The 18,784-nt window shown below is 44.4% G+C and overlaps 1 protein-coding gene across 5 annotated transcripts in view; it reads right to left on the reverse strand.

Annotated features, from left to right (window-relative positions):
- Window positions 1–340: 340 nt before the first annotated feature.
- Erich3 (glutamate rich 3) overlaps window positions 341–18,784 on the reverse strand; it is a 92,695-nt gene continuing 74,251 nt past the window's right edge. For all 5 annotated transcript variants that reach the window (XM_050149500.1, XM_050149497.1, XM_050149496.1 and 2 more), the window contains 2 exons: window positions 11,373–11,495; window positions 341–4,931 (listed from right to left, as the gene is read on the reverse strand). In XM_050149500.1, coding sequence (XP_050005457.1) covers window positions 2,950–4,931; window positions 11,373–11,495 — 2,105 coding nt within the window. In that variant the 3' untranslated portion in view covers window positions 341–2,949. The remainder of the gene's footprint in view (window positions 4,932–11,372; window positions 11,496–18,784) is intronic.

Here is an 18,784-nt window from a genome sequence, read left to right on the forward strand (position 1 = left end):
TTACCTGAACAGAGTCCAGGCTTTGGTGCACATTAGAATCACCTCCAAGGTGTGGTAAAGCTGCAGTTTCTAGCCCCTCCCCCTCCAATGCCCTATGCAGTTTCTAATTACGAGAGGAGGGCAGGTGGCAAACTCTAGGTGATAATGTCTGTGATAAAGTGATCCGTCCCCTCTCTGTTCCAATATGTCTACTCTGGTATATCATTGATTTTCAAAAAACTCCATTGTTCATCAAAATGAAACCATCTGTAACAACAGGACACCTTAACAATAGCAACACAGAGCAGATGGCAGACAGCATGACTATCTGGTGACTCAGGAAAGGGGTCCACAACTTTGGCTACATAGAATAAAGAAAAAATAAAATAGTGAGACTTAGCTTCATTTATAACCAAATATATCTGAAGCTTTGTGGCAGGGAAAAGAGTTCAGTCGTGAAAGTACCCCATGAAAGGTTGATTCTCCTTCTGGCTGGGGACTTGCTGCCTTGGATAATTCTCATCTCCTCTCTTGTTGAAATGGGGTCAGTTATGTGAGCTTTGGAACATGGTGTAGGGATGTCTTCAAGAAAATTTGATGCTCAGAATATGTTGTTACCCAATTAGGAAATTATATCTGGGCACCATCTGAAGAATAACTGTGATCACTCAGGCAGAACCCTGGAAGGAGCACAAGCTGCAGATCTTCAGGATGGCATCAGGTACAGAGTGTGTGTGATGGATCTTGTCTTCCCAATGTGTGTGATGAACCATGTCTTCCCAGAGTGTGTGTGATGGACCACGTCTTTCCAGAGTGTGTGTGATGGACCACCTCTTCCCAGAGAGTGTGTGATGGACCACGTCTTCCCAGAGAGTGTGTGATGGACCACGTATTTTCAGAGTGTGTGTTATGGACCACGTCTTCCCAGAGTGTGCATGATGAACCACGACTTCCTGGAGTATGTGTGATGGACCACATCTTCCCAGTATATGTGATGGACCACGTTTTTTCAGAGTGTGTGTGATGGAGCACATCTTCCCAGAGCATTTGTGATTGATCATGTCTTCCAAGAGTGTGTGTGATGAACTTCTTCCCATTACAGTCACTACATTTACATTACAATTAGATGAAGTACTTACATTTTTGTTTGCATTTGTGAGCAGCCTGAAAAATAACACTACCAAGGATAAAATGCTGAAAGCCACACTTTGCTAGTCTATCAGAGAAAATGGGCCACAAAGGCATACAAACAAAGGGTATTTTCAGGAAAGTTCCTATTTTACACACACACTCCAGGTGTAAATAGGAATAATTAATGTTTCCAAGAAAAAGTGAATTTCCATACCATGGAATCCTTTTCCTGGAAGGACTTGGAAAGGATTGAGGCAATCTTCAGTTTTAAGTGGACATGAAAGACACTGAGCAGCTCATTTCCAAAGAATTGGTGATGAAGACAGAACCCCATGGATAAGATGGGGCTAATATTTAATGGTAAAATAAAAGTGATTTCAACAAATTCAAACCATCAGGACTCACCTTCTGGTAATCTTTGGTAAAAGTCAAATGTTTGAAAACCATCGCTTCAGTTTAAATACAGCTGTGCAGAATGTTCAATTTCCCCAGTCTCTGTTTGGGACCGCAGCTCCCATGAGGGCAAATCTACCTAAGCCCTTCTCACCATGGTGATTAACCTACTGACCAGCGCCTACAGACCAAGACCAAGGAAGGCCAGCAGTGAGTGAAAAGACAACCTGAAGCCCTGGTGAACTTCCTGCCTCAGCATTTCCACTCTGCATCTTCAACTGTGACAATTCACAATATGCTGGGGAAAAGATAGCACAGTGGATAAAATCGTTCAAAATAATAGGAGCTGAGGACTAATGAGGCCATGGAGTGTCAGAAATAACCGGACATGTTTACCCCCTACTCAGAACTTAGGTGTTTAAATGCTATTAAATATATGTACACTAAACTTTGGATATTAAGTATTTGTAATCTATGTATGGAAGACATACATTTATTAAACTTTGTAAAACATCAGAGGTAAAAGCAAAGAGGCCTTACAAAACTAAATGACCACAGGTGAACTCTATTCCATTCTTCAAAACCCTAAAGTGGGGGTGGGGGGTTGGAAGGAGTTGGAGGGGAGAGGAGGAGGTGGATTTGATCAAAACACATTATGCGTGTGTATGAAAAAATTAATGGGAAAGAACTCTAGAGTGAGCTTAACCCCTTATTTCGGGGGCACATTCTTCTCTGTACACCTTTTTAATTAGTATACAATATATTTTTTTTTTCAAGACAGGGTTTCTCTGTGGCTTTGGAGCCTGTCCTGGAACTAGATCTGTAGACAAGGCTCGTCTCGAACTCACAGAGATCCACCTGCCTCTGCCTTTGCCTCCCGAGTGCTGGGATTAAAGGTGTGTGCCACCATCGCCCGGCTTAGTATACAATATATTTTGCTCATGTTCTTTCCCCTCCCACAGCTCCTCAGTGTCCGATTTCTCTGTGTATTATGTATTTTGTCCTTGAGCCTCATGAGAAACAAAGATCTCACTTCAGGGAACCCCACTTTCAAAGATACCCTCCAAATAATGGCCACATAGAGAGCCCAGCAGCCTCCTCTGTGAGCTCTACTCCTCCCCCGTGTCCTGTTGGCCGTCAGGCCCGCGTGAGGCTGAGCAACTGCAACTGAAGGCTGCAAGTAAGGAGCACAGTAGACTCCGCTGTGCTCAAGGGAACATCTGCACGCTCGCGTTCTCTGTGCAGTTTCTCCAGATGTTTCCCACAGGGTTCTAGAAAACTCCAGCTTCCTGGGAAGTGCTACCCTAAACACTGGTGAGCTCTGTCTCTCTTTGAGGCACTGGTCCTCTGAACTCTTCAGCTGCTCCTCACTGGTATCCCTCATCTGCCTCCTCCCCTGTCACACTGAGAGGCATTTCCCCCTCCCCAGTCCTGCACTTCAGGAGCCTATGGTTCCTGTGTGATCTCTGCAGCCTCTGCTGATGTCACTTCCTTTACCACTGCCACCTTCTCAGTGCTTGGCGTCATGTCCTCAGTCGTCACCCTTTCCTCAGCTGCTGTTTCTCCTGAAGCCTCCTTCTGGACAGCTGCAGAGGAGGAGGCCACACTGTCCCCATAAGTTGACACTGACGCTGCCAGTTCTTCTGCCTGCTCTGAAGCTGTTTCTTCAACCCCTCCTCCACGTGGATCCTCCTCATCTTTGACTGTGTCCTGCCCTGCCAGGCTACCAGCCAATGTCCCTGGAGAGTGCTCCTTATCCTCAGGCCCCTCTTCCTCCGGCTTCTCACCCTCACTCTCTTTACCGGACACCTCTGCTTTGGGGAGTCTTTCCTCTGGAAGATCTCCGTGTGTCATCACGATGTCCCTTCTTTGCACTTGCAAAGGCCCTTCTTCACGCAGTCTCTCTGGTCCTTCGAGGCTGCCTAGCTCCTTGGAAGCCCCCTGTTGACCTCCGGCTGTGAAAGTACTCTCAGGCCCCAGAGCTCTGCCTGCTGGCTCAGGTCCAGGGTCTCCTAACAAGCCCTTTCCACGATGGCTTAGTGGGTTCCTCTGCTGCAATGGAGCCTCACTCTCCTGGCCTGGAACCTCTTCTCCTTTGTGCTCTGTGGCTGTGGCTTCATTCTCTCCCAGTGACTTCCCAAATTGAGGTTTTGCTTCAAACAAGGCGATGGTTCTTTCTTTGGATGCATCTTCTAGAAGCCTTGGGTCCTTACTCAACTCAGTTGCCCCTGTGGGATCTATGTCCTTAGTATCAGGCTCCATCTTGTTGGGGGATACATGGGCCTCTCCCCCAGACCCGATTTCCTTCTCTGTGCCCTCCTCTTCCCCTTTAACTTTTTGCTCTTCTAACTTCTCTGCCGTCTTCAACACCTTGACCCCTGTCTCCACTTCTCTTTTAGATCCAGAGTCTCTCACAGGTGTGGAGGGCCTCTCGACTTTCCTCCCATCTTCAGCTGCAGCAGATTCCCCAGGGAGCACTGCTCTGGGATCCTGTTCCAGGGCAGATTCTGCGCCAGCTGTAACCCCCTCCCTTGCTGTGTCTTCTTGACAAGGTTCCTCGGGGTTGCCCTGGACAAGCTCCGTGGAGCTTGCCCCTCCTCCTGAGGAACTCAAGGGTGCTTCTGCTTCTAGAACTTCCTTCCTCCCTGTAGCTGCTGTCTCTCTTCCAAGTACTGCCTCTTCAAAACCATCCTCTCTCTCTGGTGCTGTGTCCGCCACAGGCTCCATATCCTCTAGCTCTGTGAGGACTCCCTCTGTGCCTTGGTTCCCATCTGGTCTTGAGGAGCCCACCTCTCTTTTTCCCTCCTCCATTTCAGAAACCTCTGCTTCTTTTGGAATTGCTGATTCCCCAAGTATCTCTGAGCTAAGCGCTGAGTTCTCTGTGAGCGCTGCCTTTTCCAGTATCTGTTCACTTTCAGAAACTGTCTTTGTTTTCTCCATAACTGTCTGCCTGTCAGAGCCCATATCCCTCTGACTGTCCAGAGCTTGGTCTCCACTTAGAAACACTGAGTCAACCGCTGTTGGTTTTCCTGGGGGTATGAAATGTTTCTCATCGTGTGTGCTATGTCTTTCTGTGCCTGCCTCAGCCTCAGCTTCAGCCTCACTAGCTGTGCTCAGACGGTGTTCTCCTTTCTTTGAAGACTGTTCTGCTAATGCTGGCTGCTCTTCCCTGGGGCTCCTCTCCCCCAAGGAGACCTCTGCAATCCCTGCTTTCTCCCTCAGCCCAACAGCCATGTCAGCATCCAGGGTATGGCGGGCTTCAGCTTCCTCTGTCTCTGCTTTCTTCCTCAGTTGAGCATCAGCGTTAGCATCCTCAGGCTGGGAACGTTCATCTTCCTTGATGGCTGATTCCTTCTCTGGTGTGCATTCCTCTGGTGCAGCTTGCTCGGGTTGCTCATGTGAGCTGACGGCTGCTCTTTCCTCCACCACTGAATTTCCATTTGGCACCATAAAAATAAAAGGAGACACAAGGTAACCTTGATCAAAGCATGTAAAGCAGAAAATACAATACGGAAACTTGTGGGATATTTATGAGACCTCATATGTCACAAGAAATCTTTCTTCAGCTGATACAATGTTGATAACTAACACGAACCACTGAAAATGTCTTTTCTTCATTATGAAAAGAAATGCTTTCAAATTTAATGGACAAGTTAATATAAAAGTTGAACATTGGACTTGGTGAAATGAGTAAACACAACACTCCTCAATATTCTTGTTTTTGCAATCAGTATATTATCTGACATGTAACACATACACAGATTAGTTTCATTTCAAATGTTAAAATTTGAGAAAACCATAAGCAAGAAAGCATTTATTTCTCTTAAAATTCATTGTTCCCTACAATGTCAAGAGTGTGTCTCCCTCGGTGGTCATTTAGCCGCATGGCCAGGCTCCAGGAGTATCAGTCATATCGTCTACCAGTACCTGAGAGCTGCCCTGGTTGAGATTCAGCCATCACGAGTCTTTGTGGCTGAGGTACGGCATTTCATTCAAGACACCAGTTTGTATTCCGTGTCAGTTGCATGCCATCTATGCTCAGAAACTGATCGTCTCTGACAAAACAGGACCACGGAGCCAGACGGGACCTTCTGTGTGGGAAAGTGTCCAACGCAAACAACCCTCCTACAACACGGCTGAAGAACTTCACAAGTTCTCTGGGAAATCTGGCTCTACAGGTCTGCTGTGTCTCTGAAGGCCCCGAATTTTGCCGTATTTACCAAGAACTGCATCCTTCTGAATGATTCGTCAGAAAATGAGAAAGCAAGTGACAACAAATATCTAATATCTTTAAATTTTCTAGCTGAAGGCTCCTACTCAGAGTGACAGGGACTTCTGAAATAGTATCGCAACAGTATTTATTACTTTCAAGTTTCATTAAATATTTTTATTTTACTTGTGATTCTTGTGTGTATATGTCCAGAACAGCACCCGAGGAGGTCACAGGGCAGTTCTGTGGAATCAGTTCTCTCCTTCCACCTTCACACAGGTTCCAGGGGTGGAACCCAGTCTAAGACTTTGCACAGGAAAAGGAAAGTCAGGGTTTGGAATGTAGCTCAGTCAGTGAGGCATGCGGTGCCCTACAAGGACTTAAATTCTATCTCCAGGCTCCATAATAATAAGAAAAAATCCCAGGTATGGTAGACCACATCTGTAAACCAGTACCAGGAATCAGGAGATGGATGGATCCCTGAAAGCTGATGGCCACTCAACCTTACTTACTGGAAGAGCCAGATTCAGTAAGAGATCCTGTCTCAAAACAACACAAAAAACAGGGTGGAAACTTCATTAGGAATGACAACCAAGGGTGACCTCTGACCTACAGGTGTGCATGGACACTCAAGCACATGTATAGGAACCCACACTCACCAACATGGACACTGTGGTGGTTTTGATGAGAATGAATACTTGGTCATGTGGTTTGACTACTTATTGGAACTGCTTGGGGCAGGATTAGAAGGTGTGGCCTTGGAGGACAGGATTAGAGATTTTAAACGATCTCTCTGTCTCCAATTATGGACCAAGATGTGAGCTCCCAGCTGTTCTTGCCACCCCGCCTTTGCTCTGCCATCATGTACTCTAACCATCTGAGATAACAGCCCAAGCAAATGCTTTCTTGTACCAGTTCCCTTGGTCTTCACAGCAACTGCAAAGTAACTAAGACAGGACCAGGGCATGGACTATTGCTGTGACAAACCTGACCGTGCTGGTTTGGGGAGAAATGTGGAAGACTATGGGACTTTGGACCAGGAAAGTGGCTGGATGCTGTAAATAGAGCTTAATGGGTCAGCCTAGTAAGAACATGGAAGACAGTTGTGCCAAGCCTTCTGTTGGCTAGGGAAGCCCAACTCAGGAGGTTTCAGAGGACTAGAGCAGAAGATCACTAGTAGCTGAACTAGAGACCACTCCTGTGCTGTACTAGCAAAAACTGTGGTTACGGTTTGCCCTTGCCCTAAAAATTTGCCTGAGGCAAAATTGAAACATAATAGATTAGTTTCATTGGCAAGGGAGATTCAAGGTAGCCTGACACTGATGGTCACGTGGTTATCAGCAATCACTATTATGCAGAGCTACAGTTAGAAACAGCAAGCAGGGCAAGAAGAAATGCAAAATGTTCAGCTGGGGGAAAAGAGAACTAGGAAACTAAGTGTTGTGTTGTGTTGAAACAGACAAGATGAGGCCTGGTGTAAACTGAAATAAAGGGAGGGGCCCCATTAGGGCAAGGCCTAGCCCAAATAAACCTTTAATTTTTAAAAGGAAAATACCTGAGGAATTTTATGCTTCTACTAAGCAACAACAAGGGAAAGCTTATGGAAATAGAAATCAAGGAAGAGGCCAGGCTCCATCCCAAGCAGGATCTGCACCTGGCACTGTGGTCCACATGGTTCCACCTGTAGAGTCATGAAGATACAGAATAAGGAAGACAGAGGATCATTGTCTACAGTCAAGGAGAACCACTAAGGCCAAGCATGTGGCAGGGGAGACCCCTAAATCAAGGAGAGCTACAGACAGGAAGTGGAGCCGCCCAAAAGAGAGAAGTGTGTTGCAGTCAGCAAAGCTGGAAAGGCTGAGCTGTCTAAGCCTTTGACATGAGACGTGAGACTATAGGATTTGAAGTTTGGGCGTTGTTTTGGTTCAGTATTTTCTCACCCTGCTCCTATCCCCCCATTTTGCGATGGTAATATTCATTCTGTGCTGTTGTACATTGGAAGTATTTGGGGCTTTGCTTTTGTAGGGGGTTACAGTTAAGAGATTGCCTTGAGTCTGAGAAGATACTTGGACTTTTAAACTTTGTGGAAACTGTAAAAGATGATGGGTACTTTTGAGGTTGGATTAAATGCATTTTGCTTTGTGATATGGCTGCCAGCCTACAGGGACTAGGAAGTGGAATTTGGTAGTTTGAATGAGAATCCACCCCCACATTGGCTTATATAAACTTGGGCCCTCATTGGGGGGACTGTTTTGAAGGGTTAGAAAATTTGCTATCCTGCTGGAGGAAGGTGACACGAGGAGTGGGCTTTGAGGCTTCCAAGTCTCACACCATTCTCGGTGCTCTCTCCACTGCCTCCTGCAGATCCAGATGCAGGCACTCAGCTGTTCCTGCTGTCTTGTTTGCTGTGCCGCATGGGCTCTACCCCTCTGAAACCATAAGCCCAGTTAAACGAGTTTCTTTAATAATTGGCTTTAATGTGATATCTATTCATGGTTGTCAGTTTGACTACATCTGGAATTAACTAACCCAGTGACTGGGAACACCTGTGAGGTCTTTTTTTTTTTATTTTCTTAATTGAATCATTTTAAGTGGGAGACCCACTTCTAATCTGGATCACTGAGGTTCGAAGTTAATCCTTTAATCTAGATCTTTTGAGGTGGGAAAATTCACCTTTAATGTGGCCACACCTTCCACTGGCATCCTCTATCAAGGACACGGAAGAAAGAAGCTCTCTCTCCCTTTCCTTTGCTCGTTTGTTCTCACCTTTCCTAGCAAGTTCATTCCTCCAATGTCATTACAGCCTCCTTCTTTGAGATTCCAGCATATACTAAAGCCCAGCTGAGACTTGTGGACTGAACAACTACTGGATTCTTTGACATACTATTCATGGGCAGCCAATGTTGGATTAGCTGGGCCACAGTCTCTAAATCATTCTAATAAGTTTCCTTTCTATACATGGAGAGATGCATTCTATAAATTCTGTTACTTAGAGAACCCTGACTAATACACTCAGCCAGGCTGTTTGTCATGGGGATAGTAACCAAGACAGACTTGATTATACATACACACACTAGTAGATTCTATGAATTGTGATAAATGTTTCTACCATGTAAACCTATGCAATAAGCAAACAACCCGTCCTCGTTTTCTTTGCTCACTTGCATTCTTAAAATGTTTTTGCATTTATTTATTATATTGCGAAGAGTGATCATTTGCTACCACAATGACCGCATGGAGGTCAGGGGACAAATTTCAGTGGTCAGTTCCCTCCTTCCACTGTGTGGAGTCCAGGGAGGAGATGCAGGTCACCAGGTTCAACGGTATTTACCTTTACCCTCTGAGCAGAGGCTTGCTTGGCTATTTTACCTGCGGTACTATGAGTGACAACCTAAAAGAATCTTCTCTCTCCCCTTTCCCTCCACAGACCCTACGTTGTTACTGTTCTATGAACTCTTCAAACACAGCCTTTGCTGGCTATTTCAGCCTCTTGACAAGAAGTACCACAAACTATGTGGACGGTGGGCAATAAGAGCTGACATATCCCCCTAAGACATATATTTAGAAGATGGGTTCTGCTGTCTTTAATCACAAAGTAAAATTTTAATAATCCAGGTTTGTCAAGGAGGCTAAGGTTGACTTTTATAGGTCATTTTATAGGCATCAATTAGCAGTTCCCAAGATTGTCCTTAAGAGCACTGGCAGAGCTAAGTAGAGCCAAATGTCTGCTCAGATGCCATGTAGCAAATTCCTCTGGAAAAGGATGTAGCCCATTTCTACTGTCCCATAGACTGGGGCTGACTTAGTACACAGCTATGTTGGGACAATGAAAAGTAGCCCTGGATGCCAAGTTTTTTCTTCTTATTTGTTGCTGCTCAGATTCCTACATGAAATGTTGTTAAAAAGTCAATTATGGAAAACATTTCAAAGAAGACATCTGCTTTTCTAACCTGGCCTCTGAATTTATGGATTAATTAAAGAACCCTCATGAAAACAGGGGAATAAAATTCCCTAGTCTCCACGTAATAATATACTGTTTAAATTCTAGGAGAAAATGTGCTAATGGCACCCAGCTGAGCTGTTATATGAACACACACAGCACCAAGAAGTCAAACAGAGCATTCCCAAAACATGGAAGAATGGGTAATTGAAGCCTTTCTCAGAAATAGCTGTATGTAAAAGATGTGTTTTTATGGCAATCTCGTGAGCTTTGAGGAAGTGTGTTACAGAAGCAAATGTGTAGAATCCGTGAATGGGATCACGAGATCCCATGCAATAAGCAGGTGTCTGGGAGTTCAGACAGGCCTGGTGCACGGACATGAAGCTCTTATGTTTGCTAGTTACGTGAACTTAGGAAATGACACCTCTCTAAGTTTTCTTTTGTTAATCCATAACACGTTAGCAGCCGTGTCTGGCATAATTCTTGTAGCCATCAATGGTGTGGCTGTGCGAAACTGACAGTACTGTGTCCGCCTGCAAAAGCCTCACGACTTCCCACTCCCTCAGCCCACTGCTTTCAATGACCTAGACATTCTCCCTGGGGCCTGGCTTCCCCAGGAACATCTGTGGCTCTACGGTGTGCTTGGGAGGCTCCCCAGAATTCCTGTAAAGGAATGTCTACTGCAAAAGTTCAGCATTACTCTCTCGTGAGTCTCCCCACTGCTTCTGCAAATGTCACTTAACCTTCTTCATACTGCTCTAGGAGGAAGGGAGCCTCTCTCATACCTTGTAGAGCGTCCATGACGCTGTCTCACCGTGCATAGTAACTCTCACTTAACACTGGAGATAAGGTAAAGTGATGAACAGAACAAGTACACACACACACACTCACACACTCTTATACACATACTCTCACACACACTCACACACACTCACACACACTCACACACACTCACACACACTCTCACACTCTTATACACATACTCTCACACACACAGACACTCACACACACTCACATACACACACTCTCACACACTCTTATACACATTCTCTCACACACACAGACACTCACACACACTCACACACACACTCACACACACACACTCTCTCACACTCTCTCACACTCAAATCAAAGCAAAGTTAAAACAGCATTCACCACATATGAGGAAGTCCATTCGTTGACTTGATGTTTAGTAGGCAATCTGGAAGATGGAATACTGATCCCACTACGCACTGACAACAGCGAATCCTTTCCTAATTCTCAAAGGACTGAGAAGTTTACATGAGCCGTTGTAAAACATGGTGTGTGCTAGGGCTCTTAACATCTCTTACTTGGTCAGCAAAGATAAATTCATCTACTTTGGTCAGTTAACTGTCAGTAAGGCTATGGAATATGACCAGTCAGGTTTTTTCTTGTTTGTTTTATGTCTTAAACATCGGTTTATTAAAAAAAAAAAAAACAGCATTTATAGCTAATGTCAGTTTCAAAGCTCTTCTTTAAATCTCTGGGGCACTTCTTGCCATCCATATCCATTACATGAGAAAGAAGGAAAGAAAGAAGAAAGAAAGAGAGGGGAGAGGGAGGGAGGAAAGAAGGAAGGAGGGAGGGAGGGAAGGGGCAAAAGGACCAAACAAGGACTTGAAGATGAAAGATGGAGACAAGGCGGCATTTGCAGAGAACTTCCCTTCAGGTCTTCCCTAAGTAACGACAGGCCCTTACCTCTGCTCAGGTTGACCTCCAGTTCCCTCGTGGGTGTCACCTCATCCCCTGGGCTGCTAAGTCCAGCTGCAGTGTTGGAGCGGTAGTGGCCAGGTGCTTGGGCTTCACCTGTTTTCTGTCCAACTGATTGGAGAGCATATAAAATATCAAAAAGCGTAAGACAGGCCATGGGGACATTAGTATTTCACATGGTTTGAGTAAGATGGATGAATTTAACTTAAACAAATTCACATGAAAATGTGATTTGCTTCCAAAAATACATAAAGATCAAACAGCTCCTAAGCTATGATTTTTGAGAGGAAAACACAACACACGGGAGTCAATCATGTAGTGAGGAGATCCATGCAAAGCAGCACTTCCAGGAAAATACGACAGCAGCCAGAAGCAGTGACAGTTGCCAAGTGCACACGCGATGGATGGTGGGACTGGAGAAGCAGCCGAGGTGCCTTTCGCTTTCTAGAAACGTCTGTTATTTCGCTTATGACACCAATCCTTACTGCTCTTTTAAATTCCTGAACCTACGCATGCTGCCTCACCGAGTGTCCCGTCCATTAGGAGATCTAGTGATCTGACCTCAGTGCTCACCCTGTGTGGACATAAGCTGTCGTGGGATTCCTATCCGTCTGACAGTGCACATTCTCACACGAGTTTCTGTTCTATAACGTTGACTACTACCGTGGACCTGCAAGGCACAGAGGTCCAGGTTCAAGTCCTATCTTCCATGCTGTTTCCTCAGATTACCTGTCTGTCAAAAGAGATGGAATCAAAGGTATCAGGAGGAGGACGTGAAGTAATGTATAGAGTCACCTGAGCCCCTGGGACAGCAAGTGCCTGTATACTTAATACCATAGCCCAAAGCCCAAGCTGAGGTAAACTGTAAAGTCAATTACATTTGTTTTTAGTGTCGTTATAACATCACGGTCTCCTCACTGCTGGTCATCTAATGGTCTGTGTCTAACTTCACTAATGTTACTACTTATCACCCTGTGACAGCAGAAATTCCAGCGATAACCTGGGACAGAGACCTGCCTTCAGGAGAGGAAACACTGAGGGTCAGTCTCCTGTCTCCCCCTCTGCTTCCGTGCCTCTTCCCTCCTTTGCCTCTTCTTCCTCATCTTTGGCATCACGATGCAGGCTAATCCAAGGACTATGCTTTGAGAGAAACAACTATGACGTAATCTTGACCAGCTTAACAAATTTCTTTGAAGTAACTGGTGGTTTGGCAAGAAATACTGTGATATCTACAGGTGTCTCTCAGTGACGAAATAAATATTAAGACAAAGAGAAAGAGGAACATTGTATAGCTCAGATACATTGTTTATGATTCTGTCTGAACATTAGGCTTCTTCGTTCACCCCATGTACAAACTGAAACATTTACTCAGGACACTACAGTTTGGAGTTGACAGCACTTCTTGACAACTGAAACATTTACTCAGGACACTACAGTTTGGAGTTGACAGCACTTCTTGACAACTCATTTCCGGCTGGATGTGCTACTGAGTCAGTTTAGGACATTTGTGATTGGAGGACATGAACCCCTCCTATCATTAATGTCATCGTGATGTTGTGTATTTAAAGTTTAAATCAGCTATAGTTTGGGGATTTGAGTGAAACAGTGTGGTTGACTGAGCAAAGCCAAGCGTCAGGATGTTAGGGCGAGGGATGGAGCCTGACTCAGCAGCATTTCTCAGTACACCTGAGTTTGTCCTGGGTGCCAAACGCTGCAAGGAAATGAGGGTTTTACTAAAATAAGCCAAACTCCAACAAATAAATACCACACGTTCTCTCTCTCATATGTGGGGTCTAGGTGCAAACTCACATATGTGTGCAGGCAGGAAAGTGGATGGTGGCTTGGGGTAGAAGGAGGAGGTCTCAAGGGATGGGAAAGGCTGAAAACACAGGTCATGGCAGAGGCAGGACACGAGAGAAGGGCAGGCTTGTGAGGAAGAAACAGACCACTGAGAAGGGGGCTGAGAGGAAGGGAGGGTTGTGGGTGAACCGGAAAAGAAGTGTGTCATACATGGATGCAAATATCATAATTAAATCAGTGCAGTGAATGTTAACCAAAATCTTTAAAGAACTATGGCTTACAATAAAATAATAATAATAAACAATAGTTATAGAGCTGCCACTGAACAAAAAAACTAGTCTAAGCAGTCATGTTAACCTGACCATGGCAACTCACTCCAAATCAATGGTGAAGCTGCCTTTGTGAGTCAGGGCTGTAGCCAGCACCTGGCCAGTTCCACACTCTGTGAAAGTCACCTGCGCCTGCCCACACTCGCCTGTAACCCACGGGGCCAGCCACTTCATTCCTTCTGACTACCCTTCACCCTGTGCTGTAGCTCTCTATACAGGTGACCACGAAAGGCCACGGCAATTGTCAGTTCTCCCAGGATTCACAACAAATAGATAACTTCCTTCTGGGAATTTCTTAGAAAACCATCCTTTCCACCCCAGTGATGTAGCGAACCTCAAAATAGTGCTCAAAATACTAAAATAACTATGCATTACAAGGTTAGTGTTCTGTTATTAAAACAAATGCATTCTCAAATGATACAAGCCATACTTCCCTAAACATAAAAACGGTATAAAGCCACTATTATCTAAAACTAGAAGAGAAATAAAAGTGGGAATTAAAAATAAGCAGCACCCACAATTCTAAGCCGGCCCTGCTCACTAATATTCCCGTGGTTTCCTGGGAGGCTTCACTCGCTTCCCTCTTCCTCTGCAGAGGTCCTCACATCCCACATTGCCAGTTTAGCAATATATTCTGTCTCTCTGCTCTCCAGGTAAAAGGGTCTTTCAGTGCGCACAAAGCAGCCATTCTCAACCTTCCTGACGCCGTGACCCATTAATACTGTCCCCATGCTGTGACACCCCGCCCATAAAATCATTTTCCTTGTTACTTCATAACTGTACTTTTGCAGTTATGAACTGTCATGTAACTATCTGATATTAGAACATGTGATTTGCGACCCCTGCGAAAGGATCATTCGATGCCAAGAGGTCGCAGCTCACGGGTTGAGAACAACTGATATGGATGCTCCAAATAAAAATTCAGGCTGAAGATAGGTTCGGTGACAGAACACGTGCCTAGCATGTTCCAGAACTGGCACTAGATCCCCAGCGCCATGCATACATGCATGCATGCACGTGTGTACACATACACACACAATGCCTATCCAAAATTTATGTGACTAATGTCTAATTTATGTAGCCAGTGGATATTGAGTTATGACCATTGTTTGATACATTGTTAATTTCCTGCTGCATGGTGACTGGGTTTTTCCTATTGAGGTTTTAGAACTCTTCTTTTTAAAGAACTGTTTCCTTGTTAAAAATATCATCTCTATTAAATATACAAGGCAAAGCTTTCTCCAGTTTCCTTTGCTAGAGTGATTACTGACTCATTGTTGTTGAAAATACTCGACATAATTTCTAATTACTTGGTGCTAGCTTCTATAATTTTTTTATATTCCAAATTATCATGGCCGTGGTTTGTAGCCATGGCACATTAAATGGAGAGTGTAATCTGGAAAGTGTTCCAGCATCTGTTTGACTTCTTACCTCTTCCCCATTTTTATTCAGCCAGGACACTCTCTCTTTTCCCTTCTCACCCACTCCTGGAAGTAGTGCTATGGGCTTTCGTATTTGTGATGTATTACTTAGCAGCTCTTCACTCGAGCTTGGGTGGGGCCACTATATAAGTCTAGAGTCTGAAATACATCATCTGTAAAACACCATTTTCTTGTTCTAATAGCATAATCAATAATTAAGGAGTGGAATTTTTCTTTGATGCGAGAACTGTTGGCGAACTCCTTCGTTTCTCATCTATCGTGAGCACAGCGCACACTGCGCAAAGGAGTCCTCGCTTTGCTGCACCATTGCCAGAGGACCTGGACCCCAAAACTTGTACGCTGTACCCCAAGGGAAAGGGCGCATGAGAATTCAGTGAGCCAACCTTCTAAGCCCTATTGTTGCCTTTTACATCATTATCTACTGGGAAAGAGGGGCAGTTTTGTTTATACAAAACTGTGTGTTGTGTGTTTTCATCTAAAGAGTGGGGAAGCTTCTTGAATGCCAATAGCTTCTGGTAGGAACTGCATACCTGCCTCCTCCGACGTGTTAAGCTAAGTAGATATACATTCCAAAGGATAGGCCCAAGAACTACGTGGAAGGAAGAGGAGATGAGGCAGAGAGGCCACCCTGTGTCTTGGCCTCGCCCTGCTCCAGAGACTGTGGCCTGGCCCAGACTTTTGCTTTCTGATGTTCATTGTGAAGGAGAACGTTCTGATTTTCCCTCAGCTTCAACACCACCGAGAACTGACGATCTTAGAGGATCACTTCTTAATTATGTTGAGCTCCTTCTCTTTCTCATGGGAAATCAACTCCAGGGAGCTCCTTGTGTCTTTCTCTCTCATGCTCTTATGCAACAAATCCTGTGGATTGTGTGACATCTGGATCGTGAAAATGTCCATGATTCAGGAGAAAAATCACAACTTTCCAAGTGCAACCCTTTATGATTGGCCTGATTTCAAACAGAGCCAAGGCTGGGACACACAGAGCTCTTATCACCGATTGCACTGGTATCTTCAGTTTCCTGATTAGCCTCCTTTTGGAATGGAGCCTTATTGTCCTTAAGTCTTACGTCTTAGCACCTGCCAAGAGGCCAGCACACTGCAAAAAGCTGAACACTGGTGTAAATAAAACCAGACCATGAAATGCCAAAGCTCAGGCTCTCATAGATAGGATACAAACAGAACGCCAATAAATGTCTGAGTCAAGAATACTTAATAAAAAAGTTTCAATCATTTTGAAGCACAGTCTGTCCATATGGTTTAAATGAGTAAGTTAGAAGTTTCTATAGACTCCTTATCATAAACTTGGATTCTAAGAAAAAGTAAGGCACAGAATGATGTTGCAATAAGGGCTATAATTTGTCAACTAAACACAAATCTAGGATGCCATGTTTACTTTTGTGATTATTTAAAAAAAATAAAGTTTTTTGCATTCATTATTACCCAGTTCAGGTAAAACAAAAATCTCTAGAGAAATAAGAAATGGACAGGGATCATTCAAAAGCTTCCACTTACTGTGTGTTGGGGAAGTTTTGTTTGTTTCTATGAAGTATCAAGTATTTTGTAGCCAGCAGGGCCTGAGGAGGAATTTGGGCAGTGCAAAATGAGATGCCCAGTACACAAACTAAAAACCCTGGTGAAGCCACAAAACATAAATGTCAGTCTGTCCATCCCACACTGCCCTTAGTTCCCACCATTACCTCTCTTCCCCACAATTTCAGATGTCAAAATGCAAGCAAGCGCCTTAGCTGGTAGCCCCGTGCATCTTTTACATTCTCCGCCTGTTCCTTCAAGGACAGGGAATTCATCCCTTCTCCTCTGCGAGCGCTGAAACAAAATGAAATGGTCCCATCGTAAACATGCAAAGAATACTGAGCTGCTCCACAGCAGAGGAAAATGATGCCAATGGTTGTATCTGAAATTCTAAACCATAAAAATCCATGGAAGCAGAGTGGAGACATAGGCAAGTTCACTCTAAGTCCACAGTCACCTTGGAGAGTATCTCTGTGCCTCTATCATCCTTTGTAGGGGATCAATTACCTTCCCCGAAACTGATCCTGACAGACTCGCAGCTAACCTCGTCGGCCTGCACAGTGAGGATGCTTTGGTGTTACCCATGACATTGAAGCAAGGAGCACAAAACTTAGAATTAATTATAAGTTCAAGGTCACAGCTGTTCAAGGACAGACTCCATCCTCCCTACAGGAGGGAGAGTCGTCTTTCTCAAAGTTCAGATCATGGCATCTGTCCACTCTGAAATTTCCAGCGGAAGCATTTCCCATGGCAGAATAAGTACTTCACAGAGGTCTGTAAGTCTACCTCGGCTCCCCTCTGCGTCTCTTCCTCTCTCCCTCTCCCTGTCCCTGGCTCCCTCCTCTTCCCCTTTTGCCTCCCTTTCACCCTATTCCACTACACTGGCTTTCTTCCCTCCTCTTCCCCTTTTGCCTCCCTTTCACCCTATTCCACTACACTGGCTTTCTTCCCAAACTCTGTCCGCGGTCCAGGGCTGAGGCTCCTAGCTGTGCCTCAGATCTCCAGCAGGTGACAGAGTATCTGACCTCTGTCCCCTCCTCATGTCTCTGCTCAAATGTACCATTAGCAGAAAAGCCAGCCCTCAAAAAGTACCCCTTAACAATCTTCTGCCTCCTCATTTACACACCAGGTAAACCACACGCTTAACGATCCGTGTGTCAAACATATTTCCTCCCTGATCACAAACTTTGTATAGTCAAGGACTTTGTCCTATTCACACAAAGAACCGTGTTGGACACAAAGCATATGCCGGGCATGGCAGAAGGAATCTACCGGAACAGATGCCTGAAGACGTCCACACACAGTGGCAGAAGGAATCTACCAGAACAGACGACCAAATACTTCCACATTCACTCAGACCTTGTCCTTAGACCTCAGCTCAGCTCAGATTTGTCTGCTTTCACTCAGACCTGTTTTATTCTGTGCACATAACAACAAATCACATTTTACTTTAGTTGTACCCTTACTTCAGCTAAATTACATAAGCTGACTATTCTTAATTTATACCTAAAAACACAGAATGAAGTTGCAGATACAGGTCACTGGTAGAGCACTTGGCTAACAGGCTCAAAGCCCTGGGTTCAGTCCCAGCATCACACACACACACACACACACACACACACACACACACACACACACAAACACACACACACCAGAAATTACTGCATTTCTATATGTCTTCTAAATTATAACTAACAAAACACTAGTCATCTATTATTTTGTGTTCACATTATCTAAGTGTATCCTATGAAATGTCTGGAACCGTGAGTGTTTTCTTGGCTATAGCCACACATATGAGGAAGATGGGAGGACAGAATCACCAGATTTCCTGGCACCCTGTCCTCCTCCCTGAAATACTTAAACTTTTGAGGCTATTGTTTGTGAGCGAGAAGAACATCCATCAAGGCACAAAAAAAAAAAAACCCTGTAACTTTTGATACAGAAATTATACTTTTTATGACTTATAAATTATACTTTTTATAATCTTGAGGAAATATTTGTGAATTTGAAATAAATAGGTAATCAAACACAAAAGAACTGCTAATCATAGTGAGAATTTAAAAATGTATCAAAATAAGTGTGGGAAAATATAAATATCCATCAGTAAAGAAAAGGTTAGGTTCTGAGGAAGCCCAAGAATGGAATCCGTGGACGTTAAGGATGCTCATCAGAGCCACACAGGAGTGTTTGTAGAGTCACATTGTAGCAGAAGGCAGAGCATGCTTTATAAAAGCTTAATAAATGTATAAAATACAACAATTAACTGTAAAATGTCAGATTGAAAATTTAAAACTTA

Source organism: Alexandromys fortis, unplaced genomic scaffold (assembly GCF_014885135.2).
Source record: "Alexandromys fortis isolate MF-2015 unplaced genomic scaffold, M_Fortis_MF-2015_v1.1 scaffold_68, whole genome shotgun sequence".
NCBI classification, from domain to species: Eukaryota; Metazoa; Chordata; class Mammalia; order Rodentia; family Cricetidae; genus Alexandromys; species Alexandromys fortis.